The 26,397-nt window shown below is 36.4% G+C and overlaps 1 protein-coding gene across 6 annotated transcripts in view; it reads left to right on the forward strand.

Annotated features, from left to right (window-relative positions):
• Window positions 1-26,397, forward strand: part of STAU2 (staufen double-stranded RNA binding protein 2) — a 305,497-nt gene that overhangs the window by 146,688 nt on the left and 132,412 nt on the right. For all 6 annotated transcript variants that reach the window (XM_088022799.1, XM_028109310.2, XM_028109331.2 and 3 more), the window contains one exon: window positions 9,305-9,365. In XM_088022799.1, coding sequence (XP_087878925.1) covers window positions 9,305-9,365 — 61 coding nt within the window. The remainder of the gene's footprint in view (window positions 1-9,304; window positions 9,366-26,397) is intronic.

Below are 26,397 nucleotides of genomic sequence, written 5' to 3' on the forward strand. Positions count from 1 at the left end.
ATGTATAATATTTCTGTTCCCCCAAAAAAGTTCCCATTTGTAGTTAATCTCTTCCCCTCTCCTTAGCCCCTGGCAAGCCCTGATTTGATTTCTCTTTCTATAATTTTGCCTTTCCAGAATGTCATATAAATTGGATCATACATTAGGAAGCCTTTTGTGTCTGGCTTCATAATGCTGAGATTCATCTGCGTTGTTGGATTTATCATTAGTTCTTTTTTATTGTCTCTTATTGTTTTAGTCTTCACCGACATTTGGGCTCTTTCTAGTTTGAGGCTATTATAAATTAAGTGGCTGTAAACATTCATATGTAAGTCTTTATATGTACATATTTCTCTAGTATATTCTTTATGTCCATATTTGTATAATAAGCACATGTGTAACTTTGTTAGGAAACTGTGAAGATGTTTTCCAGAGAGGCTGTACTAATTTGTATTCCCACTAGCAGTGTTTGAGAGCTCCAATTACTTTACATCTTTTCCAGCTCTTGGTATTGTTGGTTTTGATAGTTTTGATTATACTAGTAGGTATATAATGTTATCTCACTAGAATTTAATTTGCATTTCCCTAATAACTGATAATGTTGAATATCTTATCATATGTTTATTTACCATTCATATCTCTTCCCTGAAATGCCTGTTCGAAGTTTTGTCTTTTTAAAAATTGGATAGGTTGCTTTCTTATTGAGTAGTTGTAAGAGTTCTTTACATATTTTGGACACAAATTCGTTATCAGGTAAAGAACTCCCCTGCCTTCTCCTTCCCTTCCTTCCTGACCTCTCCTTTCTTCCTTTTCCACATAGGTTATCCAGTTCTATCATCTGTTTAAAAGATTAATGCTTTTCCATTGAATTCTTTTAGCACATTTGTTGTAAATCAGTTGACCACATATTTGTGGGTCTGTTTCTAGATTCTCTGTTCTGTTCTATTAATCCATATGTCTATCCTGAAGCTATTACAAGTATGTAGACTGTAGCTTTTTAAGTAAGGTTGAAATCCAATAAAGAACTCTGTCTTTGTTCTGTTTGTTTGTTTGTTTGTTTATTGGCTAGTCTGGAGCCTTTGCATTTCGATAGAAATTTTAGAATCAGTCTCTATCAAGAAAAAGAAGCCAATTGGGAAGTTTTCTTTAGGACTGTGCCGACTATATATATCAGTTTCACGTAAATCAGTATCTTAACATGGAGTCTTTCAGTCTGTGAACAAGATCTAGCTCTCCATTTATTTAGGTTTTTAGAAATATCTCACAGCAATGTTTTGTACTTTTTCATAGAAATATTTTACAGTTTTCATGTTTATTCCTAAATGCTTCATGTTTTTGGATATATTATTAATGGCATTTTTTTTTAATGGTGTTGGTTTTTAAACCAGTGGCTGTACCATTCAATTTCCAGTTCTTCTTTTCTAATGTATAGAAATACAGTTGGTTTTTTATATTGACCTTGTACTCTGCGACCTAGCTAAGCTGAGTTATAATAGCTTATCTTGTAGATTGTGTGGGATTTTCTGCATTGATGACCTTGTTGTCTATGAATAAAGACAGTTTTATTTCTTCCTTTCTAATCTGTATGCTTTTATCTACTTGTCTTGCTTTATTGCTCTGAATAGAGCATCTGGTACAGTGGTGAACAGAAGTGGTTGATTGTTGAATTGGAAAGCAGATATCCTTAGCTCACTCCTCATCTTTAAAGGAAAGTCAGTCTTTCACCATTATAAATACCATGATGATTGTAGGGTTTTTTTCATAGATACTCTATATGAGATTGATATTTCCTTGTATTCCTGCTTTATTAAGAGATTGGTTTTTTTACTTAATTATCAGTACAATTTTAATTTTACCAAATGTTTTCTCTACATCTGTTGATATGTCATATAATTTTTCTGTTTAGTTTGTTGTAATGGTGAATTTCACTGATGGAGTTTTAAAATTTATGTAATATGTAAATAACAAAAAAAAATACAATTTTAACCATTTTTAGGTGAACATTTCAGTGGCATTAACTACATTCACAATGTTGTACGGCCATCACTGCTATCTACTTCCAGAATGTTTTCATCATCCCAAACAGAAACTGTACACCATTAAACACCAACTCCTCGTTCTTCCCTCTACTCAGCCCCTGGTAATCTCTGTTCTACTTTCTGTGTCTCTGAATTTGCCTTTTCTAGGAACCTTCTGTAAGTGGAATCATACAATATTTGTCCTTTTTTGTTGGGCTTATTTCATCTAGCATGTTTTCAAGGTTCATCCATGTTGTAGTATTTATAAGAATTTCATTCCGTTTAAAGCCTGAATAATATCCTATTGTGTGGATATATCACATTTTATTTATCCATTCATCTGTTGATGGGCATTTGGGTTATTTTCAACTTCTGGCTATTGTGAGTGATGCTGCTATGAACATTGGTGTATCTACTTTCAATGTTTGGAGTATATACTTAGAAGTGGAATTATTCAGTCGTATGGTGATTCTACATTTTATATTTTGAGGAATTACCAAATTGTTTTCTGTAGTAGCTGTACCATTTTATATTCTCACCAGCAATGTATAAGGGTGCTAATTTCTCCACATCCTTGCTAACACTTAGGGTGTGTGTGTGTGTGTGAGAGTGTCTGTGTGTGTGTGTGTGTGTGTGTGTGTGTGTATAGGTGTTTGTGTTTGTTTTGTCTTGTTTTTTAAATAGTAGCCATCCTAATGGATGTCAAGTGGCATTGATTGCTTTTTGAATGTTGAATTAAGCTTATCTGACTAGCATAAACCCCAATTGATCGTGATGTATATATTTTTATATTTTTTATGTATTTCTGGAATAGATGTGCTAATATTTTTAAAAGATTTTATGGCTACATGTATAAGAGTTACTGATCTATATTTTTTTGTTGTTGTTGTAATATTATTGTCAGGTTTTAGCATCAGCATCAGGGTAATGCTCCTCCTATAGTAATTTCGGAAGTTTGGAAGAGTTTGGTAATCTATCTTCCTTAATTTTTGGGTGGAATTTACCAGTGGAGCCATCTGGGGAAGATTTTTTCTTGTGGGAAGGTTTTAACTATGAACTGAGTTTTAAAAAATAGAAATAGGGCTACTCAGGCTATCTACTTCTGCTTGAACGAACTTTGGCAGTTTGAATCTTTCAAGGAATTTGTCCATTTCTTCTAAGTGGTTGAATTTATTGGTATAGAATTGTTCACAACATTCCCTTGTTATCCTTCTAATAGCTGCAGCATCTGTAGTGATATTCCCTCTCTCATTCCTGCTTTTTTATTTTTTATTTTTTTAATGTAGTGTTCCATGATTCATTGTTTGCATATAACACCCAGTGCTCCATTCAGTACATGCCCTCTTTAATACCCATCACCAGGCTAACCCATCCCTCCACCCCCTCCCCTCTAGAACCCGCAGTTTGTTTCTCAGAGTCCATAGTCTCTCATGGTTCGTCTCCCCCTCTGATTTACCCCCCTTCATTTTTCCCTTCCTGCTTTTTTTTTCCTAACATATAATGTATTATTTGTTTCAGAGGTACAGGTCTGTGATCATCAGTCTTACACAATTCACAGCTATCACCATAGCGCATACACTTCCCAGTATGCATCACCTAGTCACCCCGTACCTCCCACCCCCGCCACTCCAGCAACCCTCAGTTTGTTTCCTGAGATTAAGAATTCCTCATATCAGTGAGATCATATGATACTTGTCTTTCTCTGATTGACTTATATCGCTTAACATAATACCTCTAGTTCCATCCACGTCATTGCAAATGGCAAGATTTCATATTTTTGATGGCTGCATAATATTCCACTGTGTGTGTGTGACATCTTCTTTATCCGTTCATCTGTCAGTAGACATCTGGGCTCTTTCCATAGTTTGGCTGTTGTGGACATTGCTGCTATAAACATTGGGATGCACGTGCCCCTTCAGATCACTACATTTGTATCTTTGGGGTAAATACCTAGGAGTGCAATTGCTGGATCGTATGATAGCTCTATTTTCAACTTTTTGAGGCATCTCCATACTGTTTTCCAGAGTGGCTGCACCAGCTTGCATTCCCACCAACAGTGTAGGAGGGTTCCCCTTTCTCCGCATCCCCGCCAACATCTGTTGTTTCCTGACTTGTTAATTTTAGCCATTCTGACTGGCGTGAGGTGGTATCTCATTGAGGTTTTGATTTGGATTTCCCTGATGCCGAGCGATGTTGAGTATTTTTTCATGTGTCTGTTGGCCATTTGGATGTCTTCTTTGGAAAAATGTCTGTTCATATCTTATGCCCATTTCTTGATTGGATTATTTGTTCTCTGGATGTTGAGTTTGATAAGTTCTTTATAGATTTTGGATACTAGCCCTTTATCTGATATGTCATTTGCAAATAATCTTCTCCCATTTTGTCAGTTGTCTTTTGGTTCATTCCTGCTATTGGTAATTAATTGGGGTGAGGTGTATCTGTATGCTCTGTAGTCAGCTCTTGTGCTTATTACTTGATCATAGGAGTGTGGTGGGTGTAGGGACATAGTTCTTGATTTTCTTGCCCAGACTCATTCTCAAGCTGACTGTGTGCCTGGGTCTCAGAGGTGGGTTTTTATCAATGTTTCTGCCTCCTTCCTCATGGTAGCCAAACTTTACTTTGGATCTGTGGGTGCTCCTGGGTGCAAGAGAGTTTCCTGCCTCCTTGTCAGCATTTTCAGACCTCTGCTTTATACTGGTGCAGGGCCTTGCTTTCAGGAGTGTTTTCTACCCCTTTATTCCAGGGGTAGGTAGCTTTTGCTTCTACTAAGCAATGAGTCTTTGCCTAAGCTTCTGGGGCAATAGAATCTCTTATCTCTACCCCAGAGGCAGCTGGTATTTGTTTCTCCCCTTTCTCTAGTGGCTTAAGCTTTTTGCTTTGTATGAGAGAAAAGTCTAGAGAAGTGTGTAAAAGTTCCATGCTTTCCTCTCAGTGGCAGACATTCACCAGCTGCATACCTGCTCCACTGAGTGAGGCTCTCTCTGGTTTCTAGTTGTACCTCTGCTTGGTTGTCCTCCTGAGTACTCAGGTGAGGTCCATGGAAAAGAGCTTCTGCTTTGAGATCCTAGTTTTTCTAAATTGTTGTGTTTGCCTACACTCAGTCTTTTAGAATTTATTGGCATTTCTCTCTCTCTCTCTCTCTCTCTCTCTCTCTCTTTTTTTTTTTTTTTTTTAGATTTTATTTATTTATTTGAGAGTGAGTTGGGGAGAGAGGCAGAGGAAGTGGACTTCCCACTGAGCAAGGAGCCTAATGTGGGGCTTGATCCCAGGATCCTGAGATCATGACCTGAGCTGAAGACAGATGTTTAACTGACTGAGCCACCGAGGTGCCCCATAGAATTTATTGGCATTTCATCTACTTTCTTCTCACCTGCATTTATAGCATTCATCTCTTCTTCGCTCTGCCAGTGTTGAGACACTTTGTGAGCCCTGCCTCTCCATGGAGGGGTTTGTCACTATCTAGAATTCATTTCTCTTGTTTGCTTTACAATCTCAGATCTCTGATGGATTCAAGAGAAGTTATGATTTTTTACATTCTGTGGTGCTTTCTCATTGATACATTTCTGCATTCTAAGAAAAAGTGGAACATTCTTTTCACCTTTTTAAAATACAGTTCTTACATCTTGATTTTCCTTTTCACTCATACGTTGGGGTTTCACTTACATCATGGAGTTTGTTCTATATCAAGACATAACTGGTGGGGCGCCTTGGTGGCTCAGTCAGTTAAGTGTCTGCCTTCGGCTCAGATCATGATCCCAGGGTCCTGGGATCGAGTCCTGCAATGGACTCCCTGCTCAGTGGGGAGTCTGTTTCTCCCTCTGCCCCTCCCCTCTGCTCAATCTCACTCTCTCTCTCTCTCTCAAATAACTAAATAAAATCTTAAAAAAAAAAGACATAACTGGCATGTGCTTCATTCTTTTTTTTTATATTTGATTATTATATTGGTCACACTGATACTGATATGTATAAAAGGTCAAGATTTATTCATGATTAATGGTATAAAGGTTTGGTTTATGATAAAATGCCCTGCTACTGGCCATTTCTGCTTCCTTTTTCCAGAGGCAACCTCTTGCCACCTGCTTCAGCTGTTTATTATTTTTCTATTGTCAGTCACTCATATTTCCATTTCTAGATTTTTCATTTTTAGATATTATCTTGAGTTCTTGCTCTGAAAAATGAAGACTTAACTCTCATATACATACTCCACATGTACACTTCTCTACATCTCTGTAACTTATCCCCAAACTCTCTTACAAGTAAACATGTCATGTAATTTTTTAGTTCCTTTTTTAAATCTTTCTTGGAGCTCTTCATTCTTCCCTTCTAAGTTGGATTGATTGTTTGATCTGCAGAGCTAGTATTTTGGTTCTTCTCTTAACCATTATTTGGAAAATTTCTTTTGCTTCTCTCCCTTGTTGAGTTGCCTATTTTCTGGATGGTTTCCCTTGTTCTTGATTTGCTTCCTTGTTTAGATGGAGCACGTACTTTAGTCAGCTTGCCTATAGAAGATACCTGGAGAGTAAATATTTGAGATCTTGTAGGTCTGAAATATCTTCATATTTCCCACACACTTAACTGATAGTCTTTCTGAGATATAATTCTAAATTGGAAATAATTTTTTCACTGATTTCTTGAAGGCATTCCACCGATGTTTTCTACCTCCCACACCACTTTTGAAACTCCAGAGCCTTATGATTCTTCAGCTTATATATGAAACTTTTATGTTTTTGCCCCTCTTGATGCTTTTCTGGCTTTTTCTTTTCCTAGGGGTTGTGAAATTCATGGATGATTGACTTGATATGTGTATTCTTTGGTAAATTGTGTTGGGCATTTGGATTTCAATACAGAAATTCATATACTTTAAAAGTGGGAAATTCTCATATTATTCCTTTGATAATTCCTCTCCCTCCATCTTTGCTATTGTTTCTTTCCGGGGTACCTGCTGGTCTTATGGATGATCTTCTGAGCCAGCCTATCTGCGTCCGTCCCTTCCTTCCTCCCTTTCTGCCTTCTTCTTTCCTTCTCTACCTTTGTTCCATTTTCTAGGGGATTTCTTTAACTGTGTCTTCCAGTCCTTCTTTGAAATTATTTACTTTGGCTCTTGTATTTTTGACTTCCCAGAGCTCTTCCTCATTCTCAAAATATTCCTTTTTATAGCCTCTTATTCTTGTTTAGTGGGTATAATATTTCTCCTGTGGCTCTGAGAACTTTAAAAAACGTTAACCTTTTTTGGAAGTTTTATTCTGTTCCCTTTGTTGTCTTTGCCATTCCTTGTGGGTCAGAAGCCTGGCTGTTGTCTTCTGAGTCCAAATGAGGAGGTTCGTTGGGTGTCTTATCTTCCAGGATAAATTTGGACTCGCATCTCCTCGTTTGCACTGTCGCCTATCAGTCCCACCCACAGCTGTGCCTGGTGTTCAGAGTCTCTCTGTTTTAGCCTTTCCTAAGAAGGAAAGATTTCCTCTTAGGAAATCTGTCTTTTGGGGGTCAAAGAGGTGAGTTGGAGGTTTCATAGCACTTTGAAAGACTTCCAGAGCCATTCCAGGATTCATCTTTAGAAGTACCGAGTGTGTGTCTGATTCCTGAGGCTTTCTGGGGTTCTGGGGGCACAAACCAGTTTACTTTTTTGTAAGGTCTTTGTTGGCTTCTCACTCTTCAGACTCGTTTTAGCCTACTCACATCTGCTAGGTCAGTTACAACTTGTTTATCTGCTTTTCTGATTCCAGACTTTGATAGGGATATCTCTTCTGCTCTTGAGTCCTTCCATAATCTGTTTGGGGGTAGGTGGGCAGAAGAGAGGGAAGGAGAGTTTATGGATTACTGGATTATCAATTTAGAGATGTTGGAGGGAGGAGAGATTACTCCTTCTGTTCACTCTGTCATGTTTAACCAGAAACCTTAAAATAACAGTTTTATTAGTGTTGAGGTAGAAATCAGAGAGGCTTGGGATTCAGTTGAATGTGAAAAATTAGACATAGGCCATATAATCTAATATTTAACTAACCTCGGTTATAAGTAGAATGAAAGGAGAAATGAAATGCTAAATTTATTACCAATCTCAACCGAGCCCTCACTTGCCTAAAAAATGTGCACTCTTCTAATCTGCCTGCTCTTCTTTTCCCTAATGTGACTTATTTCTCCCTTGCTCCACTTTCCTCAAACTTCTAACGTCTTCTCATGCTGTGATCCCATCTTCACAGAGAATGTGTGCCTGGGGTCTCCACAGGGCTTCCATTGACACCCGTCTGCATATACGAGCACTTACTCCTCCTCTCTCCTTTCACAGTGGTACATTATTTGCTAGACTTATATTTTGTGTTTCTATCTGGAGTTTATTTATCCATTTGAACTTTGACATCTGATAATGTAAATATAAAATGCTGATTAGGAGATACGACTTTTTTTTCCCCCCCGGAGTACTTTACATCAATAATACCAGCTCCACACAGAGAGAACATAACCAGTTAAAGTCACTTATTAATTTGACTAAAATACTTACTACTTCAAAATACCTTGGTTTCTCTAAATGTATTTTTATAAAAAACAGATCAAATCATCTGACAAAAGTCAGGATATTACAAGTTTTACTTAAAGTTTGGGCTTAGTTTTCCATTTTTTGTATATGTCATTAGCAGTATTTCGTGACCCTTGTCATGGAACTTTTACAGAACAGACACAGTAATATTTCTGTTGTGAATTTGACCTTAGAAGCCATAAAACCCTTTGGGTCACATTAGCACTTGTGATGATTATTATTGTTTACTGTTTGAATAAGAATTGTTTACTTTTTGGGCGCCTGGGTGGCTCAGTTGGTTAAGCAACTGCCTTCGGCTCAGGTCATGATCCTGGAGTCCTGGGATCGAGTCCCACATCGGGCTCCCTTCTCGGCAGGGAGTCCGCTTCTCTCTCTGACCCTCCCGCCTCTCGTGTGCTCTCTCTCTCAAATAAATAAATAAAATCTTTAAAAAAAAAAAAAAAGAATTGTTTACTTTTTAACCATCTAGATAGAGCCTGTGTTGTATATAATATATGTGTTGAATATGGGGCTTTCTTGATTACTTAAATTGTAAACTTAGATGAATGATAAAAGCAGAAGGAGACATAAGAATAGATTTGCATGTGGAAGAGGAAGAAATGATACTGTTCATATTAGTTACTTTTGTGTCCATGGTCCTGGGGTCAGAGAAGGAGAGAATAAGCAGAATAATCATGTGAGAGACTTTTGCCTTTGCTTAATTGATTAGTTAACTTTTTTTTCTTTTTGAATAAATCTGTTTATCTGGATTTAAACAATTGACTTAATCTTTCAGACAGGGGAAAACAAAGGATGGAGTGGTCCAAAGGCTGGGTTTCCTGAACCAACAAATAACAGTAAGTTTTCACTTTCATGTTGCCTACACTTTGTGTTCATCAGTGGTTCAGTGATTAGACTGGCACTGGATATTTATTGGATCTATTTGGGCCTGAGATGTGGGGGAGACAAGGAAGTCATGGTATTTGCTTTCCTGGAGCTGACGGAAGACATAAGCACTCATATTCTTAGCATGGTTTAGTCATTACAAACAGAGTACCATTTACTCCACATGGTGAGCATCTAATTTTTTAAAGCTGTTTTTGTTGTAACATTGTTATAATATAAAAGAATCAAGAAAGTAAAGCTATTATCTGTAAACCCGTTATACTCTAAAATCAACTGTTTCAAGATGAAGAGAAGGAGACAAACCGTAAGAGACTTTTTTTTTTTTTTTAAGATTTTATTTATTTATTTATTTACTTGAGAGAGAGAGCAAGCGAGCATGAGCGGGGGAGAGGCAGAGGGAGAAGCAGGTTCCTCACTGAGCAGGGAACCCAATGCGGGACTGGATCCCAGGACCCCGGGATCATAACCTGAGCCAAAGGCAGACACTTAACTGACTGAGCCACCCAGGTGCCCCCATAAGAGACTCTTAATCATAGGAAACAAACTGAGGGTTGCTGGAGGGGAGGGAGGTGGGGGGATGGGGTAACTGGGTAATGGACATTAAGGAGGGCACAGGATGTAATGAGCACTGGGTATTATATAAGACTGATGAATCACTGAATTCTACCTCTGAAACTAATAATGCACTGTATGTTAATTAATTGAATTTAAATAAAAAGATAAAATCAACTGTTTCACATTTCAGTTCTTTTTAGGTACACATTCATTTTTATATGATTATAATATAGATGAAAGTTTGTACTGTGTTATTTTCATTTAACACAGTAATAAGCATTTTTCACACTGTTCTGAATTGTTAAAATTTTTAATATTTTATTAAAATCACTAATTGAAATATGAGAAATATGAGCAATTTTATTCCAAATATAGTGTTATTGACACTTGAAAATCCCTTCAGTTTATTTCTTTTCTCAAAAGTACACGATCAAGCCGTTATGCATTGGAAGCACAGGCATCTTTCTCTAACTTCCTCCCACCTCTCCCAAAAAGTATCTGTTTTCCCTGACATGACCACTTTACTATAAATCAGTAAAACAGAAAAGCCAGTCAGTGAAGACCCTATGAAATGAAGTCCTCAGTGAAGCCAAATTTATCTCATTTCTAACTCTATTTCTCTTCCTTATAACCTCTGGAATTTGACTAAGCTTAAGTATGTAAATGGTCATAATGAAGAGTATTCGTTGATATTAACAGCTTATCTCTTGATGTATAATGAAATCAGTGACAAACTTTAATCAAAGCATGCTTATGAGAACTGAATTCTTTTATCATCAAAACTAGCTTCTTGAAAAGAATATTTCAGTGAGGTAATGGTATTCATGAGTTAACTTTATGGGAATAATTTAAATAATTTAATAGGACTCTGAGCCTTTGCTCTCTCTATATAAGAATGTTGAATGTGATAGGCTTAGCCCATAGCCCAAAGAAAAAAATGGAATCCAGTCAGAATTCTCAGAGAGTTTGTGTTTAATTCCTTTGATGTTTGAATATATAGGTTTATAATTACTTGGTGAGGGAATATAAGAAGCATTAAATTGATTTTAGTTTTTTGTAAAATACTTAGCACGGTACCTAGTAAGTACATAATGAATGTTGATTTTCTTCCATGCCTTCTCCCTCCCTTTTTAGACAAAAATTATATAATTCTATGTAGGCTTATCAAAAATTCCATTCTTACACTTTCATTTTTTTAAAATTTTTTTATAACATTTATTTGAGCAGAGAGGGAGAGAGCAGGGGGGAGGGGCAGAGGGAGCGAGAATTTCAAGCAGACTCCCCACTGAGTGTGGAGCCTGACATGGGGCTCCATCTCACACCCCTGAGATCAGACCTGAGCTGAAAGCAAGAGTTGGACTCTCAACTGACTATGCCACCCAGGTGCCCCCCATTCTTACACTTTTAATCTGTCAGCTGTGTTTTAATGTACCAGGTGACCACTGTATATGTATTTTAAATTTGAATAGTTACTTTGGGCACTAGATATTTTTTCAAAGAAAATAAACACTATGCTTTTGAGTATGGAAGTCAGGTAGTTTTAACATGAAATCACATTATAGATAACCTGCAAACTCTATCATTTAACGTGATACTTTGCCTCTTAACTTTGATTTTGTTTTTTTTTTAAACTTGCCAAGGGATTTTGGACCTTATTTGGCAGTAGGAGAAGAGATAGTACAAAGAGGCCAGTGAGTTTCAGTGATCAGAAATGTGTAAGAATGCATGAAAGATTTGCTTTAGACATAATGTTAGAAAGGATAAAGCCGTTTGGAGCCAGCTTAAAACTTAACCAAACTGTTAACACCTTAGAACTTCCTTCGGTCTCCAGTATTTCAAATTGAGAATTGAAAGAAGGATACGATGCCTCAGCCTTTCCAAACTGTGAGAGGTGAGAAAGCCAATGCCTGGTTTCTTCCCTCTGAACACTGAGTGGTCTCTGCCTCGGGTTACCACAGAGGATGATGGCAGCCCTGCTCTGAAATGTACCTGTTTTACTCCCTGATGGCTAGTTCTCTCTAGTGGCGCCCCAGTGTCCTCTGGAGCCAACTCGTAGCTACTTAAATACAACTTTAGCAAAAAGTTAGTTTCTTAGCAATTGATCATTTAGGCAATGAATCCATTACCTGAAAATTAAATTTGTATAGTATGGTAACATTTATGTTAAATTCTTTTCTACTTAATTCCTTAAGTTTGAAATTCTGCGCTAAGTGGTTTCTGTCCCATGAAGACTACCTGAATTAAGAGTTTTGCAGGCAAAGATTAGAGTAGGCATCTCTTGGGATGGTGCATGTGGGGGAAGACGGGAATTTGAGGTTGCCAGTACCGGCGGCCCCGCTGACCTATTTTCTGACCTTGAGCAATTCATTTCACATCTTATGGTTCAGTGTGCTCTGTTAAGAGTCATGCATACCAGTTTATAATGCTGAGTATCTTTAATAATCTAACATTTGTACAATGACTAACCATCCTTGAATAACATCCGAAAAGGTAACGTATTGCTCTGTAAAATGCAGAATGTTATCATAAAGTGACTCTCTACATTTAAACTCTGTACTACTTTACAAATTATAGTTAGCTAACCATTATTTGGATAAATACTATGAAATTAACTTGGAACCATGGTGTACAAAAATTAAAAGTAGGGAATGCAGAATTGGAAAGGGGAAAGAAAATTTTAACCTAGCATAGCTAGCACCTAACTCTTAGTAGACAAAAAAAGTCAATGTACATGTGCATTTAATTTTTGAAGTGGAAGATATTTTTTTAAAGATTACAGTCATAAGAAACTGCTAACAATTACAACTAAAAAATGGTTTAAATGGTTTTGCAAGTGATTGTGATTGCATAGCCTGGCTCCTGGCTTGATTGCCTGCAGATTTAAAATATGGACTTAATTTTTGCATGCTTCTCAGGCTTTTTCCGTTGTACTGAATTGCAGTAAAAGGTAGACTGAGTGTTCTAAGTGTGTTTTTACCCTTTGAATCCCTGTCATAGTCATGTTTAAGTGTAAGAACACATAACTCTATGATGTGAGGTTTGTGTTAAATTTAGCATGGGGCAATTTTATGCTTGGCATACACATAAAAAGCTAGATTTTTACAGATGAATGACTAACAAGTTTTTTAAAAGATCATGCATTTTAAAGATCTACTGACGGCTCATGGAAAACTTTGTAAAATATTTAGATACAGTTCAGTTGATAATATCTTTTATTTTGTATTCACATTCCATGTTTCTTATTAATAGAGTGTTTTACTTAAAAACAGGTTCATTGTTTCTTAAAGGTGAACTCTAGCTTAATTCAAAATTGGACTAAGCTCAAAGGTATTCACTGGTATGTGCTGAATCCACCCACTAAAAGATTATTTGGAGGCATTTTTCACATAAATATTTTTCCGTTAACCTTTTAAAAAGTTTTATTTAGCCCCTGTGAAATATGCTGGCTCTTCTCGGTTCATTAGAGATGACCCAGGACAAATACTTTGGGGATGGGATAGAATTCTTATTGACCTTTTCAGTATCGTAGTTGACTTGCCAAAATTTTTGTCACTTTTCTGTTATATTCATATATTGTTAAACTCTATACATCCTGAAACCAGGAGGCCAAATCATCCCAGTGACATGACTTAAGATAGATTGTAGGCTTGTTTCCCATATGCCGTGTACTGTATTTAGAACCTCTGCTTTTTTGTGTGTGGGTGTGGGTGAGGATTGTACGTTTAATTTTAAGATAACAGATTAATAGATTCTTTAAGCGTTTTGGGAGAGTTCCCTGAACAATTTACTTTTGTGCCTCCCATAAGAAAACTACTTTGTAATGAGACAATTTAGTTGAATTTAAATATTAAACTAAGCGATCAAGTTAATTATTTATTTAGACATAAATACTATGTTGGAAATCTAAGAGTGTAGCTGACTTGTAGCTATCTACTTTTAAAAGATTGTTAGGTTATTTGTGCCCCGGCTGATTATCTTTGAATGAAGTCCTACCCCATAAATAAAGGGCTGTTTGAAGCAGCTGGGGGCAGCAACACCTACACATCCTCATTGCCTGTGCTCTTGTACCTGCTGAGACTGCAGGTAGAAATGCTGGTCCTCCCCTGAGCAAGGGAAGGAAGATTCAAATGTTCCAGAAAGATTCTCTCCTCCTTTTACATTGGTGGCTATGTTAGACTTGCCTGAGTGGTGAGAAGCCTTTTTATTACTTGGACTGGGATTCTCTTGTCTTAGTCGTTGAGTCTAGAGAGATGAGAGGCAGCATTAAGCTTGCTTCTGTTATAGTCATACAAGTTGAGTTGTAGTTAAAGGCCCATTCATTTATGGAAGACGAATCAGAAACTAGAATGTAAGTCTTTAATCAGATTAACATAGATAGTATATTTTTCTGAAATAATTCTCAGGAAAGATTGAATTTAAAAACTGGATTGACTCATATTTTTAGACCAAAAAAAAGATTCAGATACATGGTTTTTAAAAAAGGAAGCCATATGAGCAATTTAAAGATGCATTTATTGATTGCAGTAGGAGAGTGTTTTTTGAGTGTAAGAGCAAAGAATGAAAGCATGAAGAAAAGAGATAAATGTAAGTACATAAAAACTAAAAGCGAATTCATGAAGCAGCATAAGAAAATAAAAAGGCGAATGAAAAACAGCATAAATTGCAGCATATACAGCATAAATTGCAACATATATAGCAACAGGATAAATAAACACAAAGGCACAAATAGATTAATAATAATAAAAGGTAAACATCCTGATAGAAAAATAGCCAAAGGACTTAAGGAGACATTTTAAAAGAACACATTAAATTATGAAAAATTGCTCAGTAATCCAGAAAGTGCAGATTAAAATAAATGTTACATAATTTCTGATCCATAAAAATTGGCAAGGATTTAAGAATGATAAATCCAAATGTTCGGGCAACAGGCACTCAGATACTGCTGTTAGGATTGTAAATTAGCATGGACTTTCGGGAAGCAATAAGAATCCAAAGCTTAGGCACTTTTCTTTCGAAATCTTAAGATAGGGAAAAATAGAGAAATTTTTTTCCATAATAAACATACACTGGTTTTATAATCAGAAAAAAAAAGTGTTTTAAAGATTTTATTTATTTAAAAAAAAAGATTTTATTTATTTATATGACGCAGAGAGAGAGAGAGAGCACAGGCAGGGGGAGCGGCAGGCAGAGGGAGAAGCGGGCTCTCTGCTGAATAATGAGCCCGACGCGGTACTCGATCCCAGGACCCTGGGGTCATGACCTGAGCCAAAGGCAGACGCTTAACTGACTGAACCACCCAGGCACCCCCCAAAACAAGTACATTTAAAATACTCATGGGGTGAGGCACCTGGGTGGCTGGGCATCTGCCTTCAGCTCAGGTCATGATCTCCAGGTCCTGGGATGGAGCCCCATGTTGGACTCCCAGCTCAGTGAGGAATCTGCCTCTCCCCCTGCTTGTGTTCTCTCTGTCTCAAATGAATAAAGAAAATCTTGAACAAAACAAAACAAAACAATCACTCACGGGGCACCTGGGTGGCTCAGTCAGTTAAGCGTTTGACTTAGGCTCCGGTCATGATCTCAGGGTCCTGGGATCGAGCCCAATGCCGGGCTCTGCATTTAGCGGAGAGTCAGCTTGGGGATTCTCTCTTCCTCTCCCTCTCTGCCCCACCCTCAAATAAATGAATTAATTATTTTTTTAAAGATTTTATTTATTTATTTGATGGAGAGAGAGCACAGCAGGGGGAAGCAGCAGAGGGAGAAGCAGGCTCCCCGCCAAGCAGGGAGCCCGATGTGGGCCTCGATCCCAGGACCCCGAGATCATGACCTGAGCCAAAGGCAGACGATTAACTGACTGAGCCACCCAGGTGCCCTAAATGAATGAATTCTTAAAAACAAAAACAAACAAAGAAAAAAACAGTCACAAACTTTGGCCTGAGTTGTACAATTTGGCTGAATTTAAACACGTAGTATGTATTAAAGAGCTAGGGCAGCAGTTATCTATATACTGAAACCCACTTGGGGAAAATTTATGACTTTTTTTAATTTTTAATTTTAATATTTATTTTTAAAGAGAGAGAGCGGTGGGGAGGGGCAGAGGGAGAGAGAGAATCTCAGGCAGACTCTGCCCAGTGTGGAGCCCAACACGGGACTCAATCTCACAACTCTGAGATCATGACCTGAGCCAAAATCGAGTTGGACACTTAACCGACTCAGCCCAGATGCCCCTCTGACTTTTCTTTTTTTTAAAGAAGAAGAGAAAACGTATAATTTTCTAAAGTCTGCGTGAAATTTTAATTTTAGATATTTGTTCTGGAAATCTGAGATATATGCTCTTCTCGGAGCTCTATGGCGATCGAAAGGTGTCTAAAACTATCATTTTCATAACTGGAAGAGAGCATATAATGCCACATAGGTGGAAGTCTCCCAGAGATTGAAAATTGAGGTATTAATATAACTACTTAATTGATTTTCTCTGTTATAAAAGAAACTCTACAATAAGCAGGAGAAAATCAGATTAATGCTCATAATTACTTCTTCATCACCTTGTCTAGAAGGATGGAGTTTTATAAATCCAGTGCAGTGTATTACAATTTGCCAAGAAATGTTAAACTTGTGTGTTATCATCTTTAAAGAAAAAAATACAACTTGACACATGAAGTATTTAACACACTTAAGTTATAAAGATGATAATACAATAAACATTTGTGAACCCACCACTCAACTTAAGAATCAGAACATTACCTATATCCTTACCTCCACATTTTCCTCTTTTATATCCCTTGGCCTCCTATGCCTCTCCACAACAGAGGTGACCATTCTGTCTGGATTTTGTATGTAGGCCCTTTACCCTTTATTCCGTAGTTTCACCATATAAGTATGAGTCCTTTACAGTATTTGTTTAGTTTTACTTTTTTTTTTTAAACTTTAGAAAGATGGCATTTCTTTCTAAATCTTTAGGTAGATTTTGAAAGAAAATTACTGTGTATTTTCTAAAGCTTTTTTCTTCCACTTATTGTAATTTAATTTGTTACATTATAGTATTTCATCCATTATGTGTGTATTGTATTTGAGTTATTTTCAGGATTTTATTATTATAAACAGTATAACTATGAACATTTTTGAACCTTTCTCCTGGTGCACATGTCTAAGAGTTTTGGGGAACACACCTGGCAGCGGAATTTATATATCATAGGGCATATGTACTTTCGGATTTACAAAAACACTAGTTGCTTTGTAATGGGAGAGCCTGAGAACCCCTCAAAATATCTAGACCTCCACACTGCTAGAAATAGACATTTAAAAAATCTCTTTTACCTTTGATTTCATTTTCGATGATGAATTTAGTTGAAGTTTAGTTCCAATTCAACTATTCATTAATCTTATTTTTCTTTTCAGTTTTTTCAATGGATAAAAATAAATAATGCAAAAAAAGTGAAAAATCTTCCCCACTTTTGTTCTCATTAGCACAGATTTTACCGTTTCCCAAGCAAGTTAACTTATGTTTGGTTAGTTTCTTTTGTACTGTTCCAGAATCTTTTTGTACATATACAGCAAATTCAAGTATATATTATTACATCCGCTAGCTTTCCAGACACATTGTTGTATAATTTTCTCTTTTCACTTAAAAATATGTCCTGAAGAGCCTTTCATATTGATATGCATAGGACTTTATTATTATTTAACTAGTTTCTAACTGATGGGTATTTAGATTGTTTACATTATTTTTCTATTACAAAGTATCCTGCTGTGTAAAACCTCATACATATATCATTTTACATGTGTGTTAGTATATTTGTTGGGTAAATTCCTACAAGTGGAATTACTGAGTCAAAGAATATGAACATGTATAATTTTGATAGATGTAGCCAGGTTATACTCAGTAGAGATTTCACAATTTACATTCCTACCAGAAGTATATGAGATTTCCTGTTTCCCCACAGCTTTAGAAACACAATGAGCTGTCAAACTTCTAGATCTGTGCCAATCTGATAGTTGAAATAAGGTATTCAATGTAGTTTTATTTTGCATTTCTCCTCTTGTGAATGAAATTAATGAGATTAACTATTTTTGTATGTTTATGAGCCATTTCTATACTTTTTATGTCAGTGACGTGGTCATAACTGGTGCTCATTTTAAAGTTAGATTGTTGGTCTTTTATTCTTTCTTATTTGATAAGAGCGTGTGTGTGTATGTGCCTTTATAATATGACTTGACAATATTTTTCAAGTTCTCTTTGTTTATGGTGAAATCTTTTAAAATTTGGTTTTCTTTTTAGTATATTTGCGTGGTCTTTGTTTTATAGTCTGTATAGCACTTGTAATCTTAACATAGTTAATAATGCCTTCCCCACTGTGAAATTATAAAAAATTCTCTTATGTTCTGGAACTTTTATGGTTTCATTTTTTTAATCTTTAAATCTGTGATTCATCAAGGATTTATACTGCAGGTATGGCTTCAACTTTAATCCCCACAGTATTGAAACTTTACTGTTACCATATACTAAGATTCTGTATTTGGTTTTCTTCTGGATTTTCTCTGCTCTTCCTTCATCTGACTATTCATGTACCAGTTTTAATCATTGTGTCTTTATTTTGTTTTAACATGAATCAGTCGAAAGCTCTGTTTATTTAAAACAAATATGAATGGAGAAGTGCTCGGTCCATGACCTTTCTGCACATACTACATGGAGTTCATGTAATTGAAAAGATAGAAATCCCCTTGACATGAGAAGAGGAGTAAGAGTAGTCAAAACATTGACTAAAAACACTAAGGGAAGCAACAGGCAACTGTATGCTTGAGGGTTGTTAGGTTTAAGATTCAGTAAGGCAGTGGTGACAGTCTCCCTAAAACTTCTGCATATAATGGTTGTAGCATTTATTCTTTCCTTTATTCTGAAAGTGTCTATTGACTGTATTGTATTATTTTGGTATTATTGGTGATTGCAATAAAATTTTTTAAAATTGAAACTGCTTCTTGGAAAGCTAATCAATCTAAAAGATAAACATGGTTAACCACCCCTCCCCAAGGGAAAAGGAGGGAAAACTTAAAAAATAAGTGTAATGGGGGGGGGGACCCAATTGTTTTGATTTAAAAAGTAAATCATGAGAGCAAGGTACCTGACATTGTGGTTTCATTTTAACAAATGAAAAAATACAGTGTTTTTACTTTTTTCCCACTGTATTGATTATCTTAGATACCATTTAGACCTGTGCTTCTCAGCTTGGTGTTGCTGTACTCAGTATAATAGGTGTTGTTATTAGTATTTCAACAACCTAATAGAAATACTGTCTTCATTCTTAGTAGATTTATTGCTTTGAGTTAGAAATATATCTCTGAATTCCTGTCTCAAGTTGTTCTGAATCTCAGATTGGCAGTCTTTGGTAGAAGAAACCAGAAGATGATTTATTATTCCTAAATAAATGCAATCTGTCTGAAAGGCAGATACTTGAGATATGGTATGCGTAGAAGAAAACAATACAAACAGTCTGAAGTGTGAAAAGTTTGGAGAATGTCCAACCTTTCATTTTACAAACAGGATAATTGAGGCTCTGGTGGTTTATTAATTTGCTTGAGGAACAGTAAGTTAGGTAGAGGTAGTAAAGACTTGAACTTGTGTCTTCTGATTCTAAGGTCCACCTTTGCCACTACACAACATATTTTTTTCCATATATTATCACTTGCTAATAATAAAGAAAAACCAAATAAGGCTTTTTCTAAGACATTCCACTAAAATTAAGTATGCATTTTCTTGAAAGAATGTTTTGTATATCATGTACCAGAATCTTTGTTAAAAAACATTTAGGATGTTTCATAACATGGAAAGTGTCCAAACTATTGTTTCAGATACCAGTTTGATATTTGGGTGGATCATGTAAAAACACTAAAATGGCTGAGAAAGCATATGAGATGTTTATTTTAACAATGGAACAGCCATCTGCATTACATGATTTTTCTTAAGACTTAAAAAACTTCAGTAATAGTCCATTTTTAAAAACACTCAACAGACTTTTTGGGTGATGTTATTCAAGTGTATTGTTTTATTCCAAGCTTTCTGGTTTGTGTTAAGATGATTCATAGGCTTTTAGAGCTGAAAGAGATTTTCAAGTTCCTCTAGTTTAATTCATTTTACAGATCAAGAAAGCAAGGTAAAGAGGCTATCTGCTGCTGCAATTAAAATTCAGATAGGGAGGCTTCAGTCTAGTACCTTTACTATCATACTATTGTCTTTTCTTTGTTACACTTTGTGCTAATACAAAATGTCAGACTTTTTTTAAATTTGCTATTTTTAAAAAAAGATTTTTTAAAGCAGCTTTAGATTTTACAACACAATTGAGAGGCAGGACCAGAGATTTCCTGTATATCCTCCATCCCCACATATGCACAGCCTTCCCCACTGTCACTGTCACTCACCAGAATGGTTCATTTGTAACAAAGGATGAATCTGCATTGACACATCATAATCACTCAAAGTCCATAGTTTACTGTAGGGCTCATTCTTGGTGTTGTACATTTTATAGGTTTAGACAGATGTCTCATGGTATATATCCATCATTATAATATCATACAGAATATTTTCACTACCCTAAAAGTCCTCTATGCTGTGCCTATTCATCTCTTCCTCTTTCCTCCAGCCTCCGACAACCACTGATCGTTTTACTGTCTATAGTTTTTCCTTTTCCAGAGTATCATGCAGTTGGAGTCATAGATACGTATTCTTTTAAAATTGGCTTCTTTCACATAGTAATAAGCATTTAAGATTCTTCCATGTCTTTTCATGACTTGATAGGTCATTTCTTTTTAGTGCTGAATAGTATTCCGTTGTCTGGATGTATCACAGTTTATCCATTCACCTACTGAAGGACATCTTGGTTGCTTCCACATTTTCGCAATTATGAGTAAAGCTGCTGTGAACATCTGTGTGCAGGTTTTTGTGTGGACATAGTTTTTAACTCCTATGAATAAATACCAAGAAGCACAATTGATGGATTGTGTAGTAAGAGTACTGTCTTCCAGAGTGGCTGTACCATTTTGCATTCCCACCAACAGTGAATGGGAGTTCCTATAACTCCATGTCCACATCAGCATTTGGCAGTGGTGTCAGTATTCTGGATTTTGGCCATTCTAATAGGTGTGTAGTGGTATCTCACTTTTTATTTTTATTTGTATTTCCAGTGATGTGGAGCCTCTTTTTATATGGTTATTTGCCATATGTATATCTTCTTCTTTTTTTCATCTGTATATCTTCTTTGGTGAGGTGTCTGTTAAGGTCTTTGGCCCATTTTTAATTGGGCTGTTTGTTGTCTTATTGTTGAGTTTTTATAGTTATTTGTATGTTTTGGATGATAGTCGTTCATCAGATGTATGTTTTGCAAATACTTTCTCCCAGTCTGTGACTTACCTTATAATTCTCTTACTGTTGTCTATTTTTTTAGAGCAGAAGTTTTTAATTTTAATGAAGTCTAATTTATCAGTTGTTTTTTCATGGATCTTGTCTTAATGTTATATCTCCAAAGGCATTACCATACCCAAGGTCATGTAGATTTTCTCCTATATTATCTTCTGGACGTTTGTTAATTTTTCATTTTACATTTGGATCTACTGGTTTTGTGAAAGTTGTAATGTCTGTATATAGATTAATTTTCTGTGCATGGATATCCAATTGTTCCAACACCATTTGACAGTTGAAGAGACTGTCTTTGCTCCACTGTACTGCCTTTGTTCCTTTGTCAAAAATGAATTGACTATACTTATGGGGGTGTATTTCTGGGCTCTCTCTTTTGTTTCTTTGATCTGTTTGTTCTTTCACCCATATCACATTATCTTGATTACTGTGCCTGTATAGTGAGTCTTGTAATTGGATAGCATCAGTCCTCCAACTTTGTTCTTCACCTTCACTATTGTATTGGCTATTCTGGGGGCTTTTGCCTCTCCATATCAACTTTAGAATCAGTTTGTCAGTATTCATAAATAACTTGTTGGGATTTTGATTGTGATAGCATTGAATCTATAGGTCAAGTTGGGAAAAACTGACATACTGACAATATTGAGTCTTCCTATCCATGAACATGGAATATCTCTTCATTTATTTAGTTCTCTTTGATTTTGTTCATCAGGGTTTTATAGCTTTCTTCATATAGATGTTGTACATATTTTGTTAAATTTATACCTAAGAATTTCATTTTTTGGGTGCTAATGTAAATGGTATTATGTTTTTAATTTGAAATTCAACTTGTTCATTAATGGTATATGGGACATTTACTACTATTTAATTTTATTTAAATTCAATTAATTGACATATAGTGTATCATTAGTTTCAGATGTAGAGTTCAGTTATTCATCAGTTGCATATAACACCCAGTGCTCATCACATCATGTGCCCTCCTTAATGCCCATCACCCAGTTATCCCGTCCCCCACCCACCTCCCATTTACTATTTTTAAATTAAATTTTATTTATTTTTTTATTGTGGCTAAAAACATGTTAAACATGAGATCTGCCCTTTCAACAAATTTTTAAATGAACAGTATAGTATTGTTAACTGTAGGCACAATGTTGTACAGCAAACCCATAGAACTTTTTCATTGTGCATGACTGAAGCTTTGTACTCGTTGAACAGCGACTCCCCATTTTCCCTTCTTCCCAATCCTTGGCAGTGACCATTCTACTTTCTGTTTTCTGTGAGTTTGACTACTTTAGATACCTCATATATATGGAATCATGTACTATTTGTCTTTCTGTGTCTGGCTTATTTTTCTTTTTTAAGATTTTATTTATGAGAGAGAGAGAGAGCACATGAGAGGGGGAGGGTCAGAGGGAGAAGCAGACTCCCTGCCAAGCAGGGAGCCCAATGTGGGACTCGATCCAGGGACTCCAGGACCATGACCTGAGCCGAAGGCAGTCGCCTAACCAACTGAGCCACCCAGGCGCCCTCTGTGTCTGGCTTATTAACTTAGCATAATGTTCTCAAGGTTCATATTATTACATATGACAGGATTTCCTTCTTTTTTAATGGCTAAATATTCTACTGTATGTATATACCACCCATCTTTATCCATTCATCCATTGATGGACATTAGATTATTTCTACTTCTTTGCTGTTGTGAATAAAACTGCAGTGAACATGAAAGTGCAAATATCTCTTTGAGATCTTGTTTTCAGTTCTTCTGGATAAATACCCAGAAGTGGGGTTGCTGTTTCATGTGGTAGTTCTTTTTATAATTTTTTGAAGTATCTCCATACTGTTTTCCATAATGGATGCACTGTTTTACATTCCCACTAACAGTGTACAAGGGTTCAGATTTTCTGCACATCCTCATCAATACTTACTTTTTTTTTTTTAAGTAATTGCCATCCTGCCAGGTGTGAGGTGATGCTTCATTAACATTTGATTTGCATTTCTTTATCATTAGTGATGTCAGGCATCTTTTCATTTACCTGTTGACCATTTGTATGTCTTCTTTGGAGAAATTTATAAGTCCTTTCTTCTCACATTTTTTAAACCAGATTATTGGTCTTTTTGTTGTTGAGTTGTAGGAGTTCTTTATATATTTTGAGTATTACTCCCTTATTAGATACATGGTTTGCAGATAATTTCTCCCATCCCGTAAGCTGCCTTTTCACTCTCTTGATGGTTTCCTTTTCAGTTTAATATAGTCCCACTTGGTCTATTTTTGCATTTTTTGCCTGTGCTTTTAATATCATATCTAAGAAATCATTGCCTAAACCAATGTTATGAAACTTTACCCTACATTTTCTTCTAGGAGTTTTATGTTTAAACCTTTAATCCACATTGAGTTGATTTTTTGTGTATGTATGGTGTAAAATAAGGGTCCAATTTCATTCCTTTGGTTGTGGATATCAGTTTGCCCAACACCATTTATTGAAGATGCTGTCTTTTCCCCATTGTGTAGTCATAACAACATTGTCAAAGATCACTTGAACATATCCATGTGGATTTATTTCTGGACTTTCAGTTCTGTTCCATTGGTCTATATGTCTATTTTTATGCCAGTACCCCGTGTTTTGATTACTTTAGCTTTGTAAGGTTTCAGAATCAGTAAGTGTAGTACCTTCAGCTTGAGTCTTCTTTCTCAAGATTGATTTGCCTATATTGTAGTTCCATATGAATTTTAGGATTTTTTTTTTGTAAAAAATGCCAGTGATATTTAGATAAGGATTGCATCAAATCTGTAGATTGTTTTGGCAGTATGGACATTTCAATAATGTTAAATTTCATAATCCAAGAGCATAGGTTTTCTTTTCATTTATCGGTATCTTCTTTAATCCTTTTAGCAGTGTTTTATAATTAACAGTGTACAAATTTTCACCTCCTTCATTAAGAGAATTTCTAAATACTGTGTTTTTTGATGCTATTGTAAATGGATTGTTTTTTTAATATCCTTTTCAGATAGCTTGTTAGTATACAGAAATCCAACTGATTTCTGTGTGTTGACTTTACATCCTGCTACTTTGCTGTGTTTATATATAAGTTCTAACAGTTTGTGGAATCTCTCAAGTTTTCTGCATGTAAGATCATATAATCTGTGAACAGACATAATTTTACTTCTTTGTTTACAGTTTGAAGGCTTTCTATTTCTTTTTCTTGCCTACTTGCTCTGGTTAGAACTTCCAATGTTTATGAATAGAAGTGTCAAAAATGGGGATCCTTGTCTTGTTCCTATTCTTAGATGAAAAGTTGGACTATTTTTGTGCAGTCTTTTCCTTTGCAGTATGAAACCTCTGATGTCATCTCTCAGAGGGAGGAGTCTTCAACCATGTACATGGTCAAATGGGATGACAGTGGATTTAGTAGGATTCTGTTTTGCTCTCTGTCTGATCTCTTTTTTTCTGCCTTTGTTGATTTAACACGCAGCTGCTGGATTCCACTAATTGCTGGCATATAGCCCTATTGTTTTCTTAGGATATAAATTGCTGCCAATCTGATCCAATTAAATTTGGATCCCTTTTCAGAATAGTTTCTGAGGCAGTATTTCAGGTTTTGACCCCAAGAGCGCTCTTCTTGGCTGTGTCTTTCCCTGGTTCTTTCAGGTTTACAGTGTAGCTTCCTGCTGTTTTCATGAAGTTAGCAGATTCCTGTGAATTGCTAACCACCAAAATCTCCAGTGTTTTCAAGAGTGCCCTTAGGCTTAAACTTCCCCACAACCCATTTCAAATAAAGTCATTTCTTTTGGGAGAGCTTTACAGCTCTGTTCTTATGGATTACCTCACCCCCTGGGCATAATTTCTGGGTTAGTGCTCTGGAGTGGGAATGGGGACAGTGGTCACTTTTCTGAGAGTGACATCCCTGCTTTATGACCAGAGTGTTGGGCAGGGAGGGGTAGGCTTTGTTGCTCTTGGCTTGCCTTTTCTAACATGAACCTCCCTCCTCTGAGCAAGCTGAAGAGAGGGATGTCAGTTCCCAAGTTTTTTCAGCCTGCTGTGCTTGTATAGAGCCTTCCCTGTATGAGTGGTAGCTGGATGGAAGAAGGGATTGCCCAACTTCATGGCCATATATGTGAGGAATTTAGCTTTTGCAGCTTGGAGCTAGGGGAATTGAGATATTATGGTGGTCTGCCCTTCCTGGTGAAATGCCATATTCCTTGACAGGAGACTGAGGAGAAAGAGAGCCCCCACCACCATCTTCTTAGCTGCTTATGGGGTGGGGGGAATGGATCATGGCTCAAGAGCCACAGATTCTTGTTCATACCGAGATTTGTTAGATTTTCTTGATTAATGACTCAGTATAATGACTTCTGATGCAAAACCTGGAGTTAGCTAAATGTCACAGGTTAAGGGCATGGTATCTACAAGACTGACCTCACTTCAGATACCAGCTGCTATTGGGAGGTTTCTAGGGTCACTCTCACTTCTGACCAACTGTTTATAAATTCAAGGCTTCTCATGACCCTTTGGATTTGATAATTCACTAGAATGATTTACAGAGTCCAGGAAGGTCCTATACTTAAGATAACGATATTGTTGTAGCAAAAAAGATACAAATCAGAACCAGCCAAGAGATATATAGGGTGAGATCTGGGAGGCTCCTAAACACAAAGCTTCCAGTGTCCTTTTCCCATGAAGTCAGGTTGCATCATCCTCCCTACACATGATGTGTAATATGCACAGAGTTTTGCCAACCAGAGGGGCTCACTCAAGTTTCCAGAGTTGCCCAGACTTTTTATGAGCTTTCATTTTATAGGCATAACTGATTGAATCATTCATTGGCCATAAAGTTGATACCAGTCTCCAACTTTCTCCCCTTCTCAGAAATTGGGCTGATATCATTTGATTCAGAGCTCCAACCATCTAATCACATAGTTGATCTTTCTGACATGGCCATCATCCATCTTGAATCATTTTGTTAGCATAAACTCTGATGTGGTGCAAGGGGTCCCCCATGAATAACGAAGACACTCCAGTCACTCAGGA

This window comes from Eumetopias jubatus, unplaced genomic scaffold (genome assembly GCF_037043125.1).
Source record: "Eumetopias jubatus isolate StellerSeaLion01/CBP00866 unplaced genomic scaffold, mEumJub1_p1.0 scaffold_4, whole genome shotgun sequence".
Taxonomy (NCBI): domain Eukaryota; kingdom Metazoa; phylum Chordata; class Mammalia; order Carnivora; family Otariidae; genus Eumetopias; species Eumetopias jubatus.